This window comes from Thermobia domestica, chromosome 15 (genome assembly GCF_964235325.1).
Source record: "Thermobia domestica chromosome 15, izTheDome1.hap1.1, whole genome shotgun sequence".
In the NCBI taxonomy this organism is placed as follows: Eukaryota; Metazoa; Arthropoda; class Insecta; order Zygentoma; family Lepismatidae; genus Thermobia; species Thermobia domestica.
The window spans coordinates 103,515,801-103,543,330 of NC_137468.1; the positions used below are offsets into that span (position 1 = coordinate 103,515,801).

Here is a 27,530-nt window from a genome sequence, read left to right on the forward strand (position 1 = left end):
CGTGGATATATCCTGAAAAGAGTAAATTTCTGGGTTCTTTAGGAAGAAACGAATTATTCCATAGTTTAAATTAATTCTGAAATATTCATTCATCAAATGTTAATGTCATTCTCAAGAAAATCGTCTAAACAAAACATACCCACACAAGCGAACTACCTTCTTTGAAATGTTATGAGAAAAAAACAATTATGCAAAATTAAGAGTTGTTAATAAAACATTTATTTATGAAATAAGAGAAGTGATTTTTGCCATATTATAGAGTTGCTAATGATAAATTTATATATGAAATATGAATAAAATCGCATGATTCGTTTTTGTGGAAATCGACCATAAAAACGCATCCCCCGACTAAACTACTCTATTTTGAATCTTTCCCAGATAAATGACTGATATCTTGTTATAGGGTTTGCAGTATATATTTAAATAATATAAACAAAATAGAGCCGTTATCGAAAAAAAAGCAATTTTCGGTTTCAGTCCTTCAATAGGGTGGTCCTTATTTTCGACTTCCGTGTGTTTTTAAGTCTCACTTCCTAAAATGATTCTATGCCACACTAAAGTAACCCGTAAGAAAAAATAGCTCAATTGAATAATGTTAACTAGCGCCCCAAGCGACCTCAAGTTTTGAATTAATTTACAATGTACAATATGAGGCAAATGTATCTTGTAAGTTTGAAAAGACAATGGTAAATTAATAAAGAGATATAAAGGTAAATAACTATTAAATGATTAAAGATAAGTTCGAAATAATGTCAGATGTGTATTTGGAGATGTCACATGAATCCCTTCCTATTGGCGTGAGAGACCCGGGTTCGATTCCCTGCTGGAGCTCTTATGGTTCGGAAACTACATTAATCGGTAGGTCCACGTCTCCATATAGCCTCGCTGATAAACGGTATGTTAATCACAAAATCACCTCAACTACGGTATCTCAACCTCTTGTTATTAAAAATTTTGAATCTGAATAAAAGATGGATGTCATGATGGTATTTTGCAGTAATAGATAGGGTTCTACCTATATTATCCGTATCCTAGATATGATATTACTCACTCAAGCCATTCCAATCTTATAAGGTGCTTTTGCTCAAAGTTGTATACTGTAAATGGAATAAAAACTTGAGGACGCTTGGGGCATCATCTAATGTTATCCAATTAAGACATTTTTTCTCATGAATTACTTTGGTCTGATACTGAGCCATTTTAAGGGACAAGACTAGAAAAAAAATGGAAGTTGAGAAATAAGGACCGCCGTAATATATACAGAGTGTTTCAAAACAACACCAACAACATTTGGAAGGTGATTCTTGACACCAAGATAAGACAAAAAATATAGATCAACTTGAGTGCACAAATGCTTCCTTTCCAAGTTATAGTCTGCCGAAATCATGAAAAATTGAAGTTTATAGGCCCATAGCTCCAAAACTATGGGACCTACCGTAGTCGAGTCCAGACTTCCCTTAGGAACTAATATTTGTCCTATCCAAATATCCATGTTTCAGAGTTCTTCGGTACTTCCGCAAGAATTTTTATAGAGGTAGTTGGTGAATACTTCAAATTATGTGTCCGTAGCCAAATCCCTTCTATAAAAATTTAGTGAATAACACAAAGACAATGAAGAAAATAAAAAATGTAAAAAAGTGAGCCAGGTAGTATCTACAAATTGCTATTAAATAAATTTTATAACTATTTTCAAACAATTTCTTATTAGACCAGACATTTTGGTCCGCAACTCAATGATGTCGTAATTATTGGGCACAAGTTTTTAATACGAAAGGCGTTGAAAACCATTATTGATTTATTCAATAGCAGTCTGCAGATACTACCTGGCTCACTTTCCAAATTTTTGTTCTTCGTTACTTTTATGTCATTCACTAAAATTTACAAAAAGCGGGAATAAACTTAACGAACAGCTGTGCTGGTAAGTATGCTGGAAATCAATCCTTTTACTTAGTCTGGGGCAAATCAAGATAGTTCCATCTGCTATGAAAGAGAACTAACCCAAGGAGCCGTCTACTGTTTATGCGGAACGAAACAAAACTTAGAACTTGTGGCTCGAAAAATGTCAAAGATGGAACTATCTTCTTTAAATAGAAACAACTCTTCAATGATTGACCGATTTTCTCAAATCATCCCCTTTAATATCCTACTTTTCCATTACATTTTCTCTTCCGGCAACGTTAGAACAAAATTAAACTTTGTGGCACAGAGCTTTCAAGCAGATTGTAAGTTGAAGGATGTGTAGCAGCACATCACGTGCCTTACGGCCGTTGTTGTGGGTGTTCTTAAAAGGAAAAAAAAAATGAAATGAAATCTTTGAGTTTTACGTCCCATGGTTATGCCGGTTAGGCTAAAGGAGACGGGGATGATGAGTAATGAATGAAATGGTGGAATGAAGAAAGTGGGAGGAAACGGGAGAATTCTGAGAAAACCCACTCACACGGTGTTTGTCCACCACAAAGTTTACTTGGCGGGGGCTGGGATCGAACCCGGAACCCCAAGCACCAGAGGTGAACGCTCTACCACTGAGCCATCACGACCCCTGTTCTTAAAAGGAGTCCGTTACGCACTGGAGTACGCAGAATTTCATCAAGGGGGATTCAAACTTCCAAATTCATTTAATTTTAGGTGTTTATGTACTTATCTTTATATGGTAAATGCTTATTTTCGCATAATATCATGTTCAAGGGGGGCGGGGACTCGAAAATCCTTTAGCGTACGCCACTGGCCTATGAGCTCCTGAATTTCAATTGTTTTCAGGACGCCAAACACTATATAGTTTCCTCCAAAAGACATCTATTCTGATCAGACCTAAAGAGTTGTTTGGCTTCGGTGATTCACAAAAGCCAATAGACCAATCTAGGATGTTATAATAGGCACAAAATTTAAAGGAACATATACAAAGTCCCAAACCGTGTAATATGTACTGTCACACGTACAGTGGACTGAAACGCGTGGGACCATATCGTAGCAATTTGTCTGGAAGTCCAACACATTGAGAAATGAACTTGACCCCGCAAGATAGCGACAGTCGAATAATTATTCTAACAATTGTTTCTTACTCGAATAATCATTTCTTTCTTGAATAACTACTCCAAAAATTACTTCTTACTCGTATAATTATTTCAATAATTGTTCCTTATACTCGAATGATTATTCCAATAATTGTTCCATACTCGAATGATTATTCCAATAATTATTTCTTACTCGAATGATTATTCCAATAATTATTCCTTACTAGAATTATTATTTCAATAATTGTTGCTTACTCAAATAATTATTCTAATAATTGTTCTTTACTAGAATAATTATTCCTTTCTGGAATAATTCTCCAATAATTACTTCTTACTCGAATGATTATTTCAATAATTGTTCTTTACTCGATTGATTATTTCAATAATTATTCCTTCTCGAATGACTAATCCAATAATCCAATCCTTCTCGAATGTTCCCAACTCGAGTAATAATTAATCCAAATAGTTTCTTATTCGAACAAGTATTTCTTATTTTTTAAAAAATATTATTCGATTGTTTTATTCGTAGTAGTTATTAGATTATTTTGTGACAATTTCAAATGATGAAAATTCGAAAATATCTTTCGAATATACGATAATCAGGCTATTTGGACTTTACTAGTAATTTAAATTAACCTGGATGTTATTAAATTCTTATTATAAGTTTATTATTTAAAACTAAAATTAAGAAATTTTAGCCGTACACTTACTTTATCGTCAGCAAGGGGCAGCGTGTGAACAGGCATAGGTTGCCAAGGGATCTCTGGATGCCACTGTTGTATCGGTTGTGGAGGATAGTACAGCCCAGCAAGCTCCAGCTGGGTGCTCATGATTGTTCGATCTACATCAGTACTCATTGCGTAGATGTCATCTGGAGTGTACACCAAACCCACTAAATTCCCATAGCGTTGTCTCAAAAGTCGTCCCTGATTAAATTGACTCATTTTCCCTTTCTGGAAAAAACAAAAAAGGAAAAAAAAATTCAATTATATTAATAACAAGGCCATGAAACAAATTGTTAAACATAAAACTATAAATGAGGTATAGAAACATAAATCTACTTCGTACTTTCTACAGAATTAACCCTACGTACACCAATGTGGGTTAAAAATTGTCCACACTTCTATTAAGATACGAATTTTTATATATGTTTCTTTAGTATCATGTCCTAACTCAAGTTTTGTGTCAAAAATAATATAAATTTTATTTTCTGTCATTCAATATTTATAATTTCTAGAAAATAACCCAAAAGTTTTTTTTTTTTTTTTTTTTTAAGTTTTCTTGGTGGGTATAAAGTACTCTTCCTTGGTGTAACGTGTTAAAATAATATGAATGAGGTTATTTCCAGTTAAAGTTGAGGATTCTGACACTAGACGTCGCGACGGGTACAGCTGACTCAAAACGTCGTACCAGAAACGGGAATGACCTGATGGTTTCAAAGTGATGATATCAAAAGTGGAAACCCTACGTACACCACAGGGTTATGCGTAACACCACACACCAAGAGAGGGTGAGAAATGACCATCACATAAATCCCTATTTTCTGTTCCAGAAAAATAACATTTTTGTCTATTTTGTACTAACTACAAACTAAGACAACTGAAGCCACAAAATAGATAAGAATATTAATAATACGATAAGAAGATAAGAATTTTATGGGATAGAATATAGTGATTTTTGTGGTGGACATTATTTAAAAATCCTCCCTTAGTGTGCGGTGTTACATGTAACTCCTTTGAGTACGTAGGATTAAGAGGCATTCACAGTTATTTTTTTGCCCATTCTCTGGATAGCATCATTTTCAATTTCCAGTTGTAGTTACCTTACAAGAATAATTAGCAAGTAAATCTAAAGAAATAAAACTAACTAATTTTGCTCTCTAACAACTGTCCCGTGATCAAGTCTAATAATTTGCAATAAATATAGAATGCGATAACGAGGCCTAAAAAAAAAAAAAAAAAAAGATTTGACATTCTTTCTTTTTTATGTTCAAGATCTCACTCTAGAATTTGCCAGATGAAATAGTAGAAATCGAGAAATTAGACGTGAAAGTGTCTTACTACGACATAAATACTGTATTCGTTTGTTGGATTACAAGATATTAAATAATATGTATGAATAGCTAATAGATTAATGTATTGCAGATAAAGTAGTAGTGAAATATTTGAAATTTGGACTAGTTACACAACAATTATTTGTTAAATGGAATTTGAGATTATATCCGGTTAAAAAAAATGACGCAATTCACAACGTTTGAATCTTGAAGCACGATTGTATTATCATCAGGAATAAGCCTGTGATTTTTTTTTTTTTTTTTTTTTTTTGTAAATGGAAGTATTAGTAAATTTGGTATCTAAAGTTGGATGAAAAGTTCACAGTGAGATGAAGTTGAATAAAACTGTGTACAAAGGGAATAATTTTTCTTAACTGCCTATTCTGATTTTTACGAAGCTTTGCACCCCTTGTAAACAATGCAGACTGCAGCAGAAATGTTGCCAACTAATTAAACAAAAAATGTTATATGCAATTTTGTGCTAAGAAATGAATAAACAAACTGAAGGGGGAAAAACAATGAGATTAAAAATAAAATGGCATGGGCTTGTGATAAGAGAATCAGAAACCATTTTCTCTCGTTTGCAGTGGCGTACGCACTGCTCTCCTGAATCTTTGAACTACTATGTAAACGCATACACGCATCAGGAGGAAGAAGGACAGAACGTTGAATTTCTTCTACCAGTGTAAATTTTACAACTAAAACTTACTATCCCCACTCCTAACGTTTCCTCTAGCTGAGAATCTACCTAAAATGTTAGGATTCAGAGCCACTATTACATGATCACTTAGTGTTCCTACTAGCAGATCTATGGTTGGATGGATGGATTAAAGTTTATCGTCCCCTTCAACAACAAGGTTCTATAAGATTTGGACCTACAGCCGAACGAGTGATCCGAACTACATGAACTTCCTCCGGAAATCGAACGCGGGTCTCCCGCCCGACGACGAGTACGCGGATCATGTAGCCATAAAGGAGTTAATTATCAGATCTAGAAACATGTGCAGTTGTACTCACGACTTCTATTCAAAATTTCCTCTTCAAAACAATTTCCTCTTCACCAATCAGCAAATAGTCGTGCGCGCAGTGATACATCAAGTTACGCGGTTTGGTTTTGAAATGTGCAAAGGACTGTGAAAAACGCTTTAAATCTATAGAAATAGTCTAATAGTGAAGAAGAATATAATTCGAGACTGCAAATTTTAACATTTTATGAATGCTACAGTTTCAAATTTCCATTTTACTCGTATTTTTAAACTTAACATATTCTAGGCCCAATTACAGTTTCTCATTAATTTTGTTACAAAATCACACTTTTTTTTTTGAAAACTTTCTAATTTATGTACTTTTATAACATATTTCTTAAAATTGGTTTTACATGTTTCGTTTTTTATCCACTATTTCAAGCACGTTTTTCAAACACTTTTTTCCGTTTCTTTGAATTCTCTACACGTGAAAATCCGAAACATCTGTTTCTGTGGTTATTTTCTCTTATATACTGTATCTGACATCCCAAAGATATAAATATGAAAAATACTTTTAGTATTACATAGGAGACATAAGACATTCTCTTTCTTTCTTTTGCGGGAGAATGTATTATTTTCAACTCGGATTTTTCCTGATAGAATATGAACCTAGAAATGATTGCAATTAACTATTTTCGCCGTAGACCAAAAGTGGTAACAAACAGCTGCTAGCGGCTTTTTTCAATCGATTCAACGTCTTAAGAGTCTTCATCCCGGCGAAATTAAAATACCGCTAATTTTACAGTAATTATGTGATATCTTCAAATAGATAAAAGATAATTGAAATATGGAAAAAGAGCGCCCAAGACAATATTATTTTGCGTGAGGTACCGTTATCGCAAGTCACCTAGTGGCTTTCCGGTTTCAGCCGTTTAGAAACGCGAAAATAAATGCCGATTTTCAAAATGGCTCGAAATCGAAAGGAGATAAGTGAGTCGTGATAACGGTATCTCATATAAAATGATATTGTCTAGGGCGCTCTTGTTCTACATTTCGATTATCTTTTATCTGTTTGAAGATATCACATAATTACTGTAAAATTAGCGGTATTTTAATTTCGTCGGGATGAAGACTCTTCAGGAAATATATCTGCAATAGACTATCAAAAGCAGAAATGGTTGAAATTTACTACTGTTTCCGGTTTCAATACTGATTTCCATAGTGCTAAAACGGTAAAAAATATCAACGGGCATATCTTCTTACATATTCAGTGTCTCAAGAATAAGTTCCATATTCTAGGATAACCATATATTCAAACCAGAAGCGTTAGAAATGAACTATTTCCGGTTTCAACGTTCATTGCTATAGAACTAAAACGGTAACAGATAGCAACAAGTTTTTCTTTTCTTTTTTGCAATCGATTTAACGTCTCAAGAAAATACATCACCACAATCTGCAACACTCTACCGAAACCGGATGTAGTTGAAATTTAGTAGTACTTGCAGTTTCAATATTGATGCCCATAGAGCGAAAACGGTAAGATATATCGAGAAGAAGGCTTTTCAGTCGATTCAGCGTCATGGGAATGAGCTTGGTCTCGTTTTTTTTTTTTTTTTTTTTTAATCTATTTGTTGAAACCAGAAGTAGTGAAAATTACGATTTTTCTGTTATAACATTGATCGCATAATGGATTAAACAGAAACAGCGACAAGCAGATTTTTTTTTTTATATATGGATTCAGCACCAACAATGTATTTCAAATCTGATTTTATTACAACCGGAATTGAGACACCAATTACTACTTCCGATTTTAATGTTAATCTGCATAGAGCAAAAATAGTAAGATATAGCAAGTAATGGCCTTTTGATATGTACTTAGCGTCCGAGGAACAGGTTCTATCTTTGATCTTATTATTCTATTGTAATCAGTAATTATAGATGTACTATTAAGTTTAAGTATTGAATTCTCATAGTTCGGAAGTCTACCAAAGTTTCACACTGTGAAGCGAAACTCACATGTATTATTATTATTATTATTATTATTATTATTATTATTATTATTATTATTATTATTATTATTATTATTATTATTATTATTATTATTATTATTATTATTTTGAACAATTTTCCAATAACGAATTGACAGTATTTACTTAAAATGGAAATATTCTTCTTTTTTTCGCTAGTAACATATTAACATATATAACTGTATTTAAATATTATGACATTAACCATCGAGGAACTTGCCAGTGCCAGAAGTCGACATAAAATCACAAATTTTGATCAGTTGTTCATTATTATGAAGAATTTTATGGAATAATTTTCAGATCTGGCTCGGAATGTGCACAAATTTCACATGAATTAAAATTATAGAGAATAACAATAGAAACACCTATGATCAATAAACAGTACAATAAAAGAACTGAAGCTGGAATGAAACTATGAAAAATTATTAAAAATACAATTAAAGGACTATATGGAAGAACGAAACACGAACAGAAAAATTTAAATTAAATTATATGTTTGTTCATGGTACTTTAACATACGGATCTTTCCTTTAATATAATATATTTGGAAACGCACTGTAAATTAAAAATGACTTTTGAAAAATATTCGCCTTTGAAAGAAATGAACAAAACACGTAAGGATGCCATATAATCCAACCAACAGGAAATAAACTATAGTCACTATGAAACTTGTTTTTTTTTTATCTCAATATTCAAAATGTATAGATCTTTATCTAAAATATAATATATAAACTATTTTTCTTTTTCGATTATGATGTGTTGCTTTGTTTTAATTGAATATGAAAGAGAAGCAATTTCATATTTATCGACTTTATTAATCTTTATAGTTAGTTTTGTTGCTCTTGTTCGTAATTCAGGATTTAGATTGCAAAGGAATTTTTCAACATTAGGTTAGGATCGGGTCCGGAACTCGTGCTTTTCAGGGGATAACCACGGATACAAAATCATTACGGGGAAATAGCCCGATGGACAAAAGACACGCAACGTTTGTAAATTATATATATATATATATATATATATATATATATATATATATATATATATATATATATATATATATATATATATATATATATATATATGTGTGTGTGTGTGTGCTTTTGGCGTGGGAGACCTTGGTTCAATTCCCGGCCGGACCTCATGTGGTTCGGATCCCACGTTAAGCTGTAGGTCCACGTCTTATATAGCCACCCACCTGAAAGAGACGATAAACTGAAAATCAAATTAAATCAAACACTGAAAATCAATCATTAGCTACTAACACAGTATTAACTTTACCATGCACTTAATGTTGTCTTCTTTTCTCGCAACTTTGGTAGTTGGGTCTTGAGTATTGCTCAGATTTTATCATGTGAAGAAAATAAACGAGATGAAGTCTCACGTGCCCAGGGAGTATTCCTCCGATCATTCAAAAAAAAAAAAAAAAAAAAATCAACATTTGATTCAACCATATACATCTTTCCTTTTCAAATCTAGTCTTGACTGCTTATTTGTGTTCACTGTACCGCCTGATATAATGATGTCAAGTGTGCGATTTGTCAAAGATCAACGTACAAATTAGGTTAAAACACCAGGCAAATAAACATTGAACTAAAAGGCATTTTGTAATACTCCATTTATATAATTAATAGTAAGGTCATCAAACTAAAAGTCAGTTCATGAACACATGTGTTGTGGGTTTATATATATAAATTAAGATCGATTATTTTTAGTTTCGCTATCGAGTAAAGGTTAAACTGTAAGTATAAATCAGCTGACAAAATGACCCTGTGGCACAATAAATATCATATAAAGAGGGATTTTGGCTTTTCACGACTTTTTCCGCGTGACTTTTCTAATATTTTGTTTGTTGTATTGGAGTCGTTGTGCGTATGTGTGAGGTCATGTTTCGCAAGTTACAACATACTCGTTTGCTTCCTTGTGTAATAGGCTAATAATAATAATAATAATAATAATAATAATAATAATAATAATAATAATAATAATAATAATAATAATAATAATAATAATAATAATAATAATAATAATATCTTTAAAGTAAACATATTTTTACAAAAAAATACTTTGTTTGATTAGAGTACTAGTGTGTAAATGGAATATACTGTACAAAGAACCCGACAGCGAAAACAATGCATTATATTTATTCAATATGTTATGATTTGTAAATGAAGTTAGATTGCTCATCTCGGGTGCGAGAGAGCCTGGTTCGATCCTCGTCCACGCGAATTTATGGTGGACATCAGAGTGTTCGTGGGTTTGTTCGGAACACTCTCGTTTCCTCCCACATTGTGATTTCACAACAATTTCATAATCATTCACATTTTCATTAATCACCCGCTTCCTTTATCCCAAAAAGCATAACAGTCAGACATAAAACTACAAATATCATTTCATTTCATTTTGTGAAGGAAGTAATCTACACATCTATTAATTTTGTACTACACCAGCGGTTCCCATTTTGAATAAGCGTTGGATCATTCGTAGGTACGCAGAAAATTGATAATAGCAACAGAATAGACAGACTTGAAGTTACAATGTCGAATGAGGGAGTTTGGTACGATCAAAATATAAATAGGTTGTCTATCCCAAAGCAACTTTCATACATATAGTTCAGCAGGTCAAACATTCTTTAAAAGTAATATTTAGGAGCTTTTTTTTCCAGAAGGGTATTAAATATAAGAGTAATGGTTATATATGTAGTAGGTTTAAAAATTCGATGGCCAAACTCCGAGAGGTGAATGAAATAATAATAATAATAATAATAATAATAATAATAATAATAATAATAATAATAATAATAATAATAATAATAATAATAATAATAATAAAACATGGGTCGAAAAACGCCTTATTTCAGAGTGATAAACTGCCGTAAATGGGAAACATCACGTTTTAAAACGTTTTAGCTTGGAAACTGAGACCTATCGCAAACGGTTCAACTAATTAGACAGGAATTAGTGTGTGCTCTACCTGAATACCCATGTTTTAGAATCTTCCGATATTAGTGCAAGGAATTGTATAGAGGAAATTGGAGAAGAAGAGATACTTTTCAGTTTCTCTATATAGAAAAAAGAAGTCCTGACTGAATGGCTGACTGACTGATTGACGAGGCTAAACTTCTTAAGCTAGAATTTTGAAATGTTTACAGTGCATTGAATTTGTGACGAAAAGTACCACTAAGGAATAATTTTTTGGAAATTGGACGGAGAATAGAGGGGTGAATAGGTTGGCAATTATAGTAAAGTTTCCGTATCTCCGAATCTCTGAAGGGCAGAGACATGAATTTTTGGTAGATTGACTTTTTATTTAAAATAATTAGACACGTGTTTCAGTGTTTTTTTTTTTTATATTTTTCCTGAGAGGGTGAGGTTACAATTGTTATAACAGAACGACCATATCTCGAGATTTCTTAAGGCTAGACACATGAAATTCGATATTAAAACTTTTCGTCTAAAGTAATTAAAGACGTTTAAGCGATAAGAAAGATGTGATTCAATTTTGCGTACAAAAATCTTTTAAATGCTAAGTGCACCATATCTCGAGAAATGACAGGTTTTTTTTTTTTTTTTTTTTTTTTTTTTTAGTTCGACGATAGTTGCAAGACGTATGCTGAACACGTACACTTTGCTTTTAAGATGTTTACACATGTTCACCAAAGAAAACAATCGCAAACACTGGATTCAGGAGATCTCACAGGGCATGAAATATTACTGTCCTTGAAATATCTCACAGCGAACACCACTCCGATGCGCTATTGTGACTAAATGGCGAAGCCTTACGTCGCATCAGTCTCAACAAATATCGGGACTACAATGTTGCTAATTTTAAATTTAAAATTTCACGTTTACAGGTATATATTGAGATAGAGCTACAATCAGTGAAAACTACTTGACAAGGGATACGAAAGATTCAAAAGTTAGGGAATCGATCTCCGTAAAATATATACGAAATCGCATCATCGAATCCTTTCATTACAGCTTACGATATGTCGATCGACTACTAATACTTTTTGTTATTTAGATATTCCTCGATTACGCCATTTTAATATTTTTTCAATATTTTGATATGCGATATTTCGTTATTTTGATAATTCGTTAATCAATTTTCCGATATTTCAATATTTTTTATACATCAATATATCGTTTAATTTTAGATATTTTATGAATATCGATGTTTGATATCCAGTTCAGCATTCGCATAGCCCTTCCTTTTACTTGATGGCTTACACTCAATGACACATAATTTTGCGTTTTGTCAATGTGGTGTTTAGCGATTCCCCGTATTGAATTTTACGTAATCTTATATTCGCAGTGTCTAATGATGCTATGGCGAATATATCGACTTTTCTTTCGTCAAACTCTATCAGACCGTTCAATTTATCTTTGAGTTTTACGTCCCACGATTATGCCGGCTAGGGGACGGTGAAGATGAGAAATGAATGAAATGGTGGAATGAAGAAAGTGGGAGGAAACGGGAGAATCCCGAGGAAACTCACGCACACGGTGTTTGTTCACCACAAAATTCGCTTGGTGGGAGCAGGATTTGAACCCGGGACCTCATGCACCAGAAGTGAAGGGTCTACCACTGAGCCACCGCGGCCCACCGTTCAATTTGTGTACAACATTCTTGAGTGTCCGAGTTTGAGAGCTTGGCTTTCGTACTCAATAATTGAGTGCGAGCATGTATGAGCATGAGCCCGAGTCTCAATGAGATTAGTAACCGCGGGTCCCAATGCAATTGGTGAACGTAAGTCTCATTGATGATAGCAAGTTCGAGTCCTTAGCGAGCTCAACCCCGATGAGCGCGAGTTTCATGTAAGCCCGTGCTAGAGCGAGGCGAATCAGGGTAAGCATGAGATGGATTAAGATTATTGAGCGCAAGCCAGAGTGAGTAATTGCATTTGCTACAAACATATGACAAACATTACCCATAATTTTATCTGCAACCAAGTAAAAATATAAGATCTAAATCTTCATGTATTATTTTTATCAGGGTATCTACTAAAATTCCAAAATGAAATTTCGTGACTTTTTCGTGACCTTTTCTGTACCAAACCATAAAATTTCGGAACATTCTCAAGAGGGAATTTGGATGTGAATTGGGTCGAATTTTCGTGCATGCGATAGAAGCGTGCTTTGTTAGCGGTTTGGTAGCGTCTAAAGCCGATCATATACATCTTTGGTGGTGAATTTTGACGTTCCATAGAACAAAATTTTCCAGTCTCTACTTATATTTGTACAGATAAAAAAAACTAGTGACACAAAAGTTAAATTTCTTGACTTTCATGACCGTTTTCTGATTTCGTGACTTTTTCGTGACATTCGTGACTTTTGTGACCAATAGACACCCTGTTTACAGAATCCAGTGTATAAATTATAGGTATTCCTACTGACTAAACTGCTGATTTGACACTGGAACATCTGATATAGCTTTCATGTAACTTAAAGAGAAATAATATTTTATAAATAATAATAATCTTTTATTGAGTTACCATAGTAAGCTACAATAATTAAAGGTGAAAATATAGTATATAGGAGCATATGTTTCTCTTAAAACTAATGGATGAGAAGGTTGAGCGATAAGTCACAGAGATGGATGCGCGATGAGAATTTATGTTTAGAACAAAGAGTTAAGAAAATAAAAAAGAAGAAAGAAAGATAAAAGAGAACGAACTGACTGATGAATGGAGAAAGTTAAATTATGCGTAACTTCAGATCATGGAAATGTTAGCAGCGAGGACATTTGTCTCCGTCGTGTTATAGGTCAATGATCCAATCAAACAATCAAATAATAAATGCATGTGAAAACGATTTAGAAAAAGCTTTTGTTACATTTTTTTTAGATTACTATAATCTCTTTCACAATTATTCACACTTCTAATCTTTATCTTTAATTTTTAACATTGAGTTTCTTTTTTGCTTGAGCAACAAGATCCTATTCGTGTGAAGGAGGCAAATAGAATCGCTGTTGCGTTCATTGAATTCTTAGTCATTCAACTATTGTACACTCACACGGAAATGATAAATAAAATCGCCTAAGCTGTAATAGGCGTTTGATCCAAAATATTACAGGGTCCGGCGAAAAGACCTCCTGTACTTGGAAAAAGCACTGTGTGAGTTGCGGCGGAGAGGGGTATCAGTCGATAGCGGTTACGTGCCATTTTCAGTAGTCGCAATGGTGTGGCGTGGTGAGCATCGCGCGTCTGTTGTGGAGAAGTACAATATATTCGTAATGGTAGTTTTGTGATTAATACTATTTAGCGGGCATTTCGCATTCTGTTCGGACTTGATCGACATGATTCTGTTGCAGATAGAAAAAAAAAAAAAAACATTCAAATTTTTGTATTAAACTTTAGAGTAACAGGTTCTGCATTGAGAAAAAATCGCCTGGCCGACTTGATTTAGTGCTGAACTCTTTGAAGATTACTAGATGGAAGCTCTCACACACGCCACATTTTTCGGTGTTGTTACGGTCCGAGGTCGGCCAGGCGATTTTTTTCTCAGAGAGATGTAGAGTGCTTGTTCGTGAGGGTAAGTATTCAATTAACCGCAATGGAGAACAATGGATCTGATGTGAAATGTGTGAACTCACGAAAAATTTGCTGGTCCAGAAAACTCATTTAGAATTATGACTTTGATCAATATGACTGTATCATTGAGTTTGTTTCAGTATTGTTAATCACGGCATATGCTGCGAACAACTCTCTCAAAGTATCGGCTATATAAAATCTAACGATGGTTTCTTCAACACTGAGTGCATTCACTATGTTAGGCCTAAAGTACGCTGCCAACTCGTTAATATATATGAACTATTATTATTTATTTATCTACGTCAATTACACATTACATGCACTTCTTAATAGTTAAAATTGCACTTATACACGTATTATTAGGATAAGACATATGCAATCTAGATTAATAGTAAGTTTATTATTTTTGAAACCATTCATGACAATCAACATCTCCAACAAGTATTTTCATCCTCCTCTTTCTTCTTTCTTTTCTTGCAAAACCCACCGACCTCAACTTGGTTCATTAGTTTCTAAACTTCATGTTGCAAACCTTCCCCTTTCTCTTTCGATCCTCCTTCTCTCGATTGTATTTCTTACTAATTTCCTTGTTCTTCTTCTTTTTAGACTTTTCCAATAATTTATCCAACGAATTTTACTTCGTAGACCCGACAGTCAACTACAAGTGCTCCCGCGATGTATGTACCAGAATTACCTTTCTCGTGAAGTTCAAACAGCATAAATGCAAATATAATAATGAAGACAATTTCCTTCCACTGTAGAAAAACAAAATAGTGTGGTTTCTCGGTTGCAATTGAGCCTGACTGCTCATGTTTTGTTCTCTTTCCCTTTTTCTTTGTGGTTTACGTTGCATTGGTAGTTTTTTTCTGATATTCCGTTACCAATTGAATTGTGTTTCTCTAAGTATTATAGGGTGGATGTACCAGAATCCACGATGAAATCCACTGGAGATGTAATATCATTGTTAATGAAAATATCATTTTCAAAATGGTTCGTCAAGCTAACATTCTGTCCAGTAAAAATGTGCCTCCATTTGGAAATTATTACATCCATCCAATTTCGTTCCAGCAGAGAATGACCAATCTAATCCTCAGTTATAATAACAGGTAGAGATTTAATAATACTCTGGTATTCCACTCAAAGGTTCATTTAACCTACCACTCGGAACGTGAAACAAACCAATTTTAAGCTGACAGACTGCTTATTTTGGTAAAAGCCAACTTTATATGACATTTGACAAAGTCATTAACATAAATAATATAAATAAATAAATAAATGAAAAAGGAACACAGATAGATATTCGGAAATTAATGTAGTGCCAAATTTTACTCTGAGCGTTCGTCCACATTCTTTTTTCTGCAATGCAAACAGGGTCGGATCCAGAATATTCTGACCGGGGGTGTACTAATAACTAGCAGTACTTTTGAATTAAATTTGAATTTTTAAATGCCTTTAGACATCTGTGGTGGGAATGAGGCATTTCCCTGGAAATTTTCGGTGTCTTGTCTCGGGAATCGAACCCACGACTTTCAGAATGCAAAGCCAATGTTCTACCAACTAAATAACGATCACTTTGTATCGGTATAATTTTCAGTATATAAATAGCTTGCTGCTTTAGATCCTTTAGATGAGGAATTTCTTTAATCATGGACAATTGGAATATGATGGATACTTGTATCGTGCAGAATCCTTATAAAAGTTTTGCTATTTTCACTTCTAGCTTCTCATTTCAGATAGTGTATATTTACAACGAAGGGGGTGTGCACGTGCACCGGTGTATCTCCCCTGAATCCGGCCCTTAATGCAAATGAGGATCGGAATCGGAATCAGTCGCCGATTCGAGTACATTAAGCTGGGTGAACACAAGAAATAATTAGAAAAAAAATGAGGAAATAGAGATTAAAGGGAAGATATATATTATGTTTATCCACTGTGCGGCTCCAAAATTATAACCGTCGCTAATTGCAATAATAATAGTCAAATACATAATGTGGAAAAATTACTCTGAAGAGATGGCGTAATCCTTTGTAGAAAACTGAAAGAAAAAATCATATCCTTGAATGCCTGAGAGATTGTTAAAACAAGAATTTTAGGAATGATTCGAAAAATGGATTAAAAGACTGGGATCTTGGCCAATAATTAGTTTTTGGATCAGGGCTCACAAAATTTTTGAACGGCCCCTAAATCGAGTTTTTGTATTTTCTACGGAATAAGCACATTATACTGAGTTAAGGGATAGTTTGGGTTTGACTAGACTATATGTAGTTCTCCAGATATAAGGAATACAAGAAAATGTTTGATTGAAATAAATTGGATCTTGGTTCAGGGGTCACAAAATTTTTGAACGGATCCTAAATCAAATTTTCGTATTTTCTACGGAATAAGCACATCATTCTGAATTAAGTGATAGTTTGAGTTTGGCTACACTATAAGTAGTTCTTCAGTTATAAGGCGTACAAGAAAATGTTTGATTGAAATAAATTGGATCTTGGTTCAGGGACCACAAAATTTTTGAACGGATCCTAAATCAAGTTTTCGTATCTTTTAGGAAATCAGCACATCATTCTGAGTTAAGTGATAGTTTGGGTTTGGCTACACTATAAGTAGTTCTTCAGTTATAAGGCGTACAAGAAAAAATTTGATTGAATTATATTGGATCTCAAAATTTTTGAACGCCCCTAAATCAAGTTTTCGTATATTCTACAGAAAAAGCACATCATACTTTTTGGCTATACTATATGTACAGTAATTCTCCAGATATAAGGCGTAAAAAAAAAAAAAAAAAAAAAAAAAAAAAAAAAAAAAAAATGGTTGAAATATATTGGATCTTTTGATCCGGAAATAACGCCATTTCTAATTGAGTCAGGACAAGCATGATGGAAATAGTAGAAATACTTTTGTAAACAGCTAGTCAAAATATTGATCTTCGCAAGGTTCCGCTCGTGTTCCCTGATACTTTCTACTTTTCCATATGGTTAGCATTTTGAAAATGTAGCTCGAAAGACTCCCCCCTTCCCCTTCCTGAGCTTATTGTTAAGAAGTAGTCAGGTTGTGATGATCTTACTTATTTATATCAAGCCATAATGAAAAAAAAAAATATTAAAAGAAGTTGATTGCGACGGGGAAGACTTTGCAATTTAATTTTAAGAGAATCCTTTGAAGAAACTGATTTAGATTAAAAATTCCATCACTTGTTTAGCTAACTACACCCATTACTTGTTTAGTCAAACTTCCTCTCCGAGTCTCATTATACAGAAAGAAACGTGGGCGTAGGTGTTTCTTCTATGTCAAACAAATTTAAAGAAGCAATTAGGAACTTTGGAGAGATATTAGAAAGATTAAAAAAAGAACATTAGATACACTTGTTGATTCTCTTAAGAAGCATAACACACTTTCTAAAGGTTACACTACAAAGAGATGGGAAGAGTAAGTAGCAACTGATGGATGATGATTAGAGCAGATAGACGAGGATTCAATTTATAGAACATGCTAGAAGTTAAGGTTGTGCAATAACTGTGCCACTAAAATAAATTGTTAATTAATTTATATCAGAGAGGTATTTTCTTATTTTCTATGAAATGAAAGTGTCTTATTATTAATTTATTCTCATTGATTTTATATATGTATGGAGAGAAATTAACTTCATGGGTAAGGAAGCCATGTTGAAAATTATTATGAAAGACGAAAGTGATGTTTAACAACTTCGGAAGGAAGTTAAGGACTGAAGTTCAAAATAAAGAGTTCTAGGAAATGAATACTTACGTCAATCTGGGGAACAGGCTAAGAACTTCATGACCCGTAACCCGGAAGCAGACACACGTGGCCTGGACAGCCCAGTGATTTGAAATGACATACAGATTCTTGTGACTCGGAGACGACGAAGCATCTTCATACACGTGAAGAGTTTCTATCAGGTTACTAATCCAATTTAAAAAATGTGATTCTCTTATCTGTCTCTGTTTCTTGCTCTGTATTTCTGCGAGTATCAAATCATTGCACTGAACGATAACTACAAGACCCATCAAAGAATTTGCGCGCGAGAATCACAGGAAAGAAAAGTTACATGTTTTCTTATGATCGACAATCAAAGTTTAATCAAGCGAACCTGTAAAGCTTGTCGTATAGAATACAAGCGATGTCGCTGTAGCCATTTTTGCCCAAGAAATGAGACGAGACGAAAATTAAGGCTTTTAAATCTCGTCCCATAAACTTTTGTAGAATTCTCACCTCGTATCGATTCTTGAAGAATTTTCTCGTCTGGCCTCGATTTTCATTTCGTATCGAAATTTATCTAATTTCATTTTGTACATTTATGTGCAAAATGTCTGCCCTGATTTTCTCCTAATTTCATCTAGAATTTACCAGAATCCTTCCGCATCACAAGAAGTCTACAAAGAGTGTGATATAACAGTTAGGTCTATATTGTGAAGTGCCTTGCGTATCTTTAAACGTTGATAAACGTTTATTAATGTTCCTCATTTCGCTCGTACAATTACTTTATCAACTTATAGCTTTAATAATATGAATCATGTAACACTAAAACAGTCTTTGAGATCTAAGCATTGGGTGAACTAGTCTTGTCCACGAGACTAGAGAAATCTCTCGTCTCGTTTTGTAAACGAGACGAAAATTATCATGTTTTTTCTTTCAGTTTTCTTAAAGAAATCTTACTGTTTTACATCCCACGGTTATGCTGGCTAGGCTAAAGGAGATGGTGATGACGAAAAATGAATGCAATGGTGGAATGAATAAAGTGGGAGGAAATGGCAGAATCCCGAGAAAAAACCCACGCGCTCGGTGTTTGTCCACCACAGTCTATAAGCTGGGATCGAACCAATTTACCCCACGCACCAGAGGTGAACACTCTACCACTGAGCCACCGATGCAACATTTCTGTTCTTGTCTCGAATTTAGAAAGACACTTTTTATCCTGACTCTGGTCACATTTCCAAGACGAGTCGGGAATTTTCTCGTCTTGTGGGCAAACTAGCTGTAGCCAAACTGTTTTGTTAAATATTTCCATATGGTGTGTTCAAAACTACTTTTTTAAAAATATTTCCATATGGTCTGTGTTCAAAACTACTTTTTTTTTTTTAATATTTCCATATGGTCTGTGTTCAAAACTACTTTTTTTAAAAAATATTTCCATATGGTCTGTGTTCAAAACTACTTTTTAAAAAATATTTCCATATGGTCTGTGTTCAAAACTACTTTTTTTTAAATATTTCCATATGGTCTGTGTTCAAAACTACTTTTTTTTTAATATTTCCATATGGTCTGTGTTCAAAACTACTTTTTTTAAAAAATATTTCCATGTGGTCTGTGTTCAAAACTACTTTTTTTTAAAATATTTCCATATGGTCTGTGTTCAAAACTACTTTTTTAAAAATATTTCCATATGGTCTGTGTTCAAAACTACTTTTTTAAAAATATTTCCATATGGTCTGTGTTCAAAACTACTTTTTTTTTTAAATATTTCCATATGGTCTGTGTTCAAAACTATTTTTTTTAAATATTTCCATATGGTCTGTGTTCAAAACTACTTTTTTAAAAATATTTCCATATGGTCTGTGTTCAAAACTACTTTTTTTAAAAATATTTCCATATGGTCTGTGTTCAAAACTACTTTTTTTTTTAAATATTTCCATATGGTCTGTGTTCAAAACTACTTTTTTTTTTTTAAATATTTCCATATGGTCTGTGTTCAAAACTACTTTTTAAAAAATATTTCCATGTGGTCTGTGTTCAAAACTACTTTTTTTTTTTTTTTTTTAAAGTATGGCAAGACGAATGAACATGACACCTTGATTAAGAAGTGACACACTTTGAATCAAACATGTGAATGTGCGAAGCTCATGTTTTTGCTGTTCCTGGTCAAGACCCAAACCCGGTTAACCCGGACAAAAGTCGCAAGCCGAGCGACTCGTGCCATTTCTGCTGTTTGTAACAGAAGACCTTCATGGATGGCAACATTGAAGAAGAAATAAACATATGTTATTATTCTATTCTGGTACACATTCGAAATAAAATGCCCACACCGAAATAAAATGCTAATGTATTTAAAATGTAAAATCTTTAAATCAATCAATAAGTGCATTCTGCCTATTTTGATATGTGGATCGGGGACGTGAACACTGTTAGCAAGATGGCACGAATGACGGATCCATTCATGAAAACAAAGCCATTGAAGTGGCAAGAAGCTTGACATATTGCAAGAAAATATTATGATCGATGGACAGGAAGCAATCCTTGACTAGATACCGAGCGACAAGATGTGATCTAGGAAACATCCGCATAGACAATAATGTGGAAAAAATCACATGGAATTTTTCTGGAAAAGTATTTTCCACGACAGATGGTTGTCGAGAAGACTTTAAGAAAAGACTTTCAGTCACCGGGGGATTGGAAATGATTAATATATATTAGTATATAGAAAGAAATAAGTAAAAAAAATCGTAAGATTAAAATATATATATGGTAAATAAACTATAGTGCCATTAATGACCAGACACTACTAAGAAATTTATCACCCTTCCCTGATAGAGTATTAGTACGACGTAGGCGAACCATTCGCCGTGGTAGCAGCTGCGATTCTAAGAGTCACGTTGGCTCAGTGGTAGAGCGTTAACTTCTGGTGCAAGGGGTCTTGTTCGATCCTCGCCCGCGCCAAGTGAGCCTTGTGGTGGACAAACCCGTGTACGTGAGTTTTGTCGGAGTTTTCCCGTTTCCTCCCACTTTCTTCATTCAACCATTTCGCTCATTTCTCATCATCTCCGGCTCCTTTAGTCTAGCCGGCATAATCGTGGGACGTAAAACTTAAGATTTTAGATTTTATTTCATTTTTTCAGCTTCGATCCTACTAAGAAGAGTTTCCACACGTTTGTGGTACACTTCAACTCCATTCTTTCTGCAACATGACGAACAGTGTGATAGTGGTTGTGGGGCGTTGTGGTCGGACCGTCAACCGGCGTTCCAACTCATCTTATAGAAGTTCAGTAGGGTTGAGGTCGGGGATTTGGGCCGTCCAGTTGAGCAGTTGAACCCTCATTTCCCTAAACCATTCTGCGATAGCATGTTTTCTTTTTTTCAAACTATGTAAATATTTTAAGTACACTTTTAAGGAATGTTGACAAAATTCTTCCCAAAAGTTGAAGAAAAGCATGTTGAATAATGGCTTAGCTATGAAGTTATATATATATATAAAAAAAAAAAAAAAAAAAAAAAAATAGAAATGTTGAATACGTTTCTGTTGCATCATTTTGTGGAAAATGTTTTCTTTCGTTTTCGATTTTAACCAGCTATTGACTATGTAGAACTTAAAAGCTTCCTGGCTAATCTTTTCGTTCGTTCCTACCTTTTTCAATTTATAGGATATTATTCGTTTAGATCTACTTTCGTTTATAGCTTTTTCTCCTACAATTTCTGTAAGTCGTTGATTTGACTCCTGAATTACCATCTGTTATAGATTCCACTCTTTAGCCGTGTCCCTCTTGAGACCCTTCTTCATCCACTTAGTGATTTTCTTTAATCCTATAATGTGCAGGAAAGCCTTCACACACAAACCTCCAAATCCAAATATACAAATAGATCAAAACCACAAAACAAAGCTAGCTACACCCACGCAAAGCACCAAAACTTCCACGGCAAGGGGAAAGAATCTACCTAACTAGAAAAATTTGAAGAAGAGGAGAGAAAGTTCATCGTAGACCATCAAGAATCCTGAAAGCAGCATCACCGAAGACCAGGACCATCTCAAGCCAAGGCCTCCTGTATCGACAACCAAACCAGAAGACACACAGAGATATCCTTAGATTCACTGCATCACTCATCCGAAAAATAATCTGCTACATCATTGGACAAAGCAGCAAACTGTTGGACGCAAATTGTATTTCTTCAACACGGTTATGCTCAGTAGGCTAAAGAAGATGGATGATTTATTAAAGTGAATTGTTATGAGAGAAATTAATGGAATGAGAATGTGGGACGAAACGAGAAAACTCCGAGAAAATTCACGGACAGAATGTTGTCTATCATAAAGATACATGGCCTGGGAAATGCGATTAAACCAAAGACATATCTCAAGTCAGCATCTGTTCACCTGCCACGCAACTACTACTGCAGCATTCTTTTATTGTCAAATATATTAACTTACCATGAATAATCTGGTTAGTACGAGTAATATCAACAACTAACAAGTAATTGTCTTTCTAACCTAAATAGTTACAAACGAACATTATCACCACAATCTTGCATGGTATGAGCGAGATCGAACTAAGGATCCTAGCATCAGAAATGCGTGCTCTATCACTGAGTCTCATACCCCATATATTGAATGTTACATACATTTACCCAACGACAAGAAGAAATCGAATGTTTTTGTTTGTTTGTTTGTTTGTTTGCAGGCGATGCTACAGACAAAGAGGCTGTGACATTGTAACCTACAAGATAATGAAGCTAATTCTCTTTATTGTATGCATTTCTTTATAACCTGATCTTTTTTTACATCGATAGTATTTGTTTTATTTATTATTTATCTGTAATATATCTGAAGAGGTGTCAAACTCTTGATCGAAGCAACTTCTTTACACGTTACAATATTAACAACTAGTCGTTTACAAAACATAGTTATGCCAATAAGTCAGTAACCGCAAAGAAGGTTATTTAGCTTATGTAATGAAATGATGCATCACCGGATACTATACTACCGAACTATTTCCGTGTTTGCAAACACAAAATGACGCAATAATGCTGAGCAGGTGTCGAGAGTGGTAAGGGAAGTCATCCTTTTGAACAGCCAGGGAGATAAAAACCGCAGTGAAGCTAAGCGTATGTAGTGGAGCACGAGTTTGTTTTCAGCGTTCCATAAAATGACTCCGTGACAAGCACAGCTGTTCTTTTTAATACCTGAATGAATCGCTTCTCGAGTACCTGCTCTGCTTCTTGATTCCCTCCATTATTCCTAGTTTTACTGCTTTGCTTACGTCATCACGGCGTCAGCAACACCACATAAAAGGATGTGAATTTTGTCTAGCACAAAACCAGTCGATGAAAAAAAAAAAAAAAAAAAAACTGAGCTTTCTTTTATATTCTTGGCGTTTGTTGTGTGGAAAGTTAATTAATAATAATCAGTAAGGTAACATTAAACCCATTAGAGTTATGGTCAAATGATGGCTACGGTCGGCCAGAAGGCTTTTAATTGGGCGATGCGTGAACAGCACATTCACATCACTGTTATTTCTGGTTTTCTAGACTGAAATTCGCTATGTCTTAATAGAAATATCTCCCCAATTGTTTCAGGAGGAATATAGAAAATTTTATATTTGCGACTAAATTCAAAACAGGGATCAACTAGTAACCAGTACGTTTTTTTTTAATGAATGCAAATGATTTGTTTATGGTTCCGCTGTGCTTTAAACTAAAAACTAAAAGCAAATGTCCAAGAAATTTAAAGCCACCGTATTGCACCATACGGCGCGGCGGTGCACCGTTGCCACACATTCCCTGCAAAACTTCATGATATTGAGGTGCAATTTTGCCACGGGTCTCTAGTAGAACTTTTTCGTGAACATTCCTTAGGATTCTTCACACAACACTAGTCACTTCAACTATCTTCAGAACCACATACTTTCTCGCTTTACTGACAATAGCTCAAACCATCAACGTCCAGATTCTTCTTGCGCACGAGCATGCACATATTTGCCTCCCATTTATCATGACGGGTAGGACATAATATATTTATTGCATTGTGGAACATCCTTTTTAAATTGTCGAATTCGAGCGAAATTTGCATCATAGAATGTGTCTCCAGAGGAAATGATGCTAGTTTAAAGGGCCAATTTGTCCAGCTGTACAAGTATCGCCCAACGTAAAGGGCAGGACGAATGTACTGTCTGTGTCTGTAGTAGTTTAAAGGTAGGGGAACAATACGCACGTGTAGCTGTGCGCACAAATCCGATGCGTGTGCTTTACAGCCCATGTCTGCAATATTACCAATCGCCTTTGTGCAACTGGATGACTTCGAAAGCGGTGCCATAGAACGAAAACAGTATCAGACAGCGAGAAGTGATTTTTCGCAAACAATTCGGCATCTCAGAGATTATCTGCAACACTTTACCACAATTGGAATTGTGTGAAATTCACTTTTACTTCCGGTTTCAATACTAATTTTCACAGAGCAAAAACGGTAAGAGTTATGGAAACCTGTTTTTTTTTTTTTTAATTTTAAAAATCGAATTATTGTCTCAAGAACGGGTTATATCTAGGGATGGCCAGAAACGGTTCCGAAACTAAACAGATTTTGGGAGGAGTTCATTGAGGCTCTTTCCGACGCTAAGTTCACGGCGTCGCGCTTCGCAGAAATGAGTAAAATGCGTAATTTTCGTGAAGGTCATGTCACTGTGAATCATATTATACACAAATATGCGGCACAGAGTCCTGAGCCCACTACACCGGCGCGAGCAGCTAACATGTTAGAACCGTTTTCCAAAAGAGTTCATGATTGTGGTCGTTTTCTCGTACAGGGGCAAACTGTGTCTCCAAAAAGTGGAACGAAACGGCAAAATCAATACTGCATACTTACGAGACTCATATCCTGACTGAAATGTACCAACATGAAATCCCAGACTTGAAGCAGGTTTTGCACCAAGACAAAGCATCCAACTACATGGCGAAAACACGAAACTTGTATTGCTAAATTTTCCTTCTTTGACATCCCTGTTAAGAGTCCAGATGCCTGTCCAATGAATTATTGTGCTTTCAAACTTTTCAAGAGACATCTGCTCATCGTCGAGTCCGCACAGTTTCGGGCAGTCGAGTCCGAAAGCCATGCAATACTCGTGGTCCAGCTGTAACGCAGTTTCCTACAATGGAAACTTCGATGTTAGGTAATAGTCAGTAGATGTGGTCTGCAGACTGAACACAAGCGATGCGGTGGTGGAAATACGGCATTTAATAGGTAAGAGTTACATTCAATTTCGGCTCAATATAACTGAACCAACCTTTGCAATTACAACCTGCAACACCCTACCAAAAGCGGAAGTTGTTGAAATTTATATCTAGGGCTACTTCCGGTTTCAATATTTATTTCCATAGAACTGAAATGGTAAGAGATATGAAGATACCGTTTCTGTAATCAATTCAGTGTCTCAGGAACACGTTCCATCTTCTACTCTAGATTTCTATTTAAACGGAAGTGGTTCAAAACCATTTTTTTGTATCAACGTTTGTTGCCATTTAACAAAGTCATGTGTGTTTCCTTACTTGTAAAGTAGATGCTATTTTATCGTGTGTGTAGGGGGCGCGGTGGCTCAGTGGTAGAGCGTTCACCTCTGGTGCTTGGGGTCCCGGGTTCGATCCCAGCCCCCGCCAAGTGAACTTTGTGGTGGACAAACACCGTGCTCGTGGGTTTTCTCGGGGTTCTCCCGTTTCCTCCCACTTTCTTCATTCCACCATTTTCACTCATCTCTCATAATCACCGTCTCCTTTAGCCTAACCGGCATAACCGTGGGACGTAAAACTTAAAGATTTCATTTCATTTTATCGTGTGTGTAAACTTGGATTCTCAGAGAGTCCTTATTATTAAAAAAGGGGGGATTTGCGACAAATCTCGTGTTTGGATCACGTATTTCTTCAGTTTTCAAGACAGGAACCGTGTAGCTACCAAAAATTTTAACACTATAGGTCTACCTACACATATACATATACAATATATTCCTTAACACTTAATTCGTTATGAAATCTTTTTGCAGAGAAAGAAAACTACAGCACTTGTCTTCGTATAAATAGCATGAATCGTCTTGAAGATAGAACTAAAAATGTAATGAACAAGCGACAAGTCACTTGCGGTAGTCTCCGTACCTTTCATTTTTTTTAAAGCTTTAGTCCTCATCACAGATGGACAAACTGTAGAAGGTAATGTCTTATCTACGGCTAGTAATTGTCTCCAATGATCTAGTGGTTAGATCGCGCGTCTTTGATGCAAAGGTTCCTGAGTTCGATTTTCGGTGGGAGAGCATATTGAACGCATAGGTCCCCGTCTCATATACCCTTGGTGCTAGAAGGGAGGTTAAACTTCAGAAAACAAACATCAACAAATCTATGGGTAGTGACGTAATTATTGGAAGATTCATAGGATTATTACGAGGATAAGGTGCTCGAAGACATGTCTCTTAATTCTCATTTTTTAAATAAAGAATTCACTGTCCATAAATTGAAAATCTTCTCTCTAGCCAGCGATGTTTAGGCGTGAAGAAAATTTTCTAAGTATTATTGGAATGAGCAAATCTGCAAAAAAATCCTACATCTTAATTTTACATTTATTTCGTAAGAAGTTAAAAGAGGATGCTTAAAGCAATCTGCAACTCTCTACGTATAGTCGCGTGGGTACATAACAGTGGAACTTCGTTATTCTTTTTAATTACTCCTGGAGGATGTGAGACATCACAATAGGCTATAACCATAACTATTCACTCCACGTGCAGTTCACGTATAACCATTCTCCCACTTCTCTATTGCATGTGGATACAACTTATGTAACCACATATATATACTTTTCCCACTCTTCTCTCATGTTCGTTGCTTTAACAACTCCATTAGCCACTAGCGGCTCAAACAAATTTCTGAAAGATAATTGGGTGAAGTTTCACTAAGTGAAAAATCTGAAGCAATTTAGACTTTTCTTGAACAAAATACAATCCGAGAATCAAAAAACAAAATCACATTTCAAACAAAATTACTTTATTTTTTATTTAAAAAACTCAATATTAATCAGTTAAATAAAAGTAATTGTTACGAAATAATTTTTACTTTATAGAAACGTTAAGTGTAGATGTATTTGTAAGAGTGTCGTCCAGTAATATCTTTGTATAGTTTAAGAGAGATGCTATATGAGACTTAGTCGTATATGTGAACGTGGATCCGAAGGATTTCAATTGAAATCGCGTTCGT

At 34.7% G+C, this 27,530-nt stretch overlaps 1 protein-coding gene across 1 annotated transcript in view; it reads right to left on the bottom strand.

The window, feature by feature from the left end:
* The window catches only part of LOC145671179 (prostatic acid phosphatase-like), a 177,497-nt gene that overhangs the window by 55,290 nt on the left and 94,677 nt on the right, over positions 1-27,530 (bottom strand). The window contains exon 3 of the mRNA XM_081740028.1: positions 3,722-3,964. Within this exon, the coding sequence (XP_081596154.1) occupies positions 3,722-3,964 (243 nt within the window). The remainder of the gene's footprint in view (positions 1-3,721; positions 3,965-27,530) is intronic.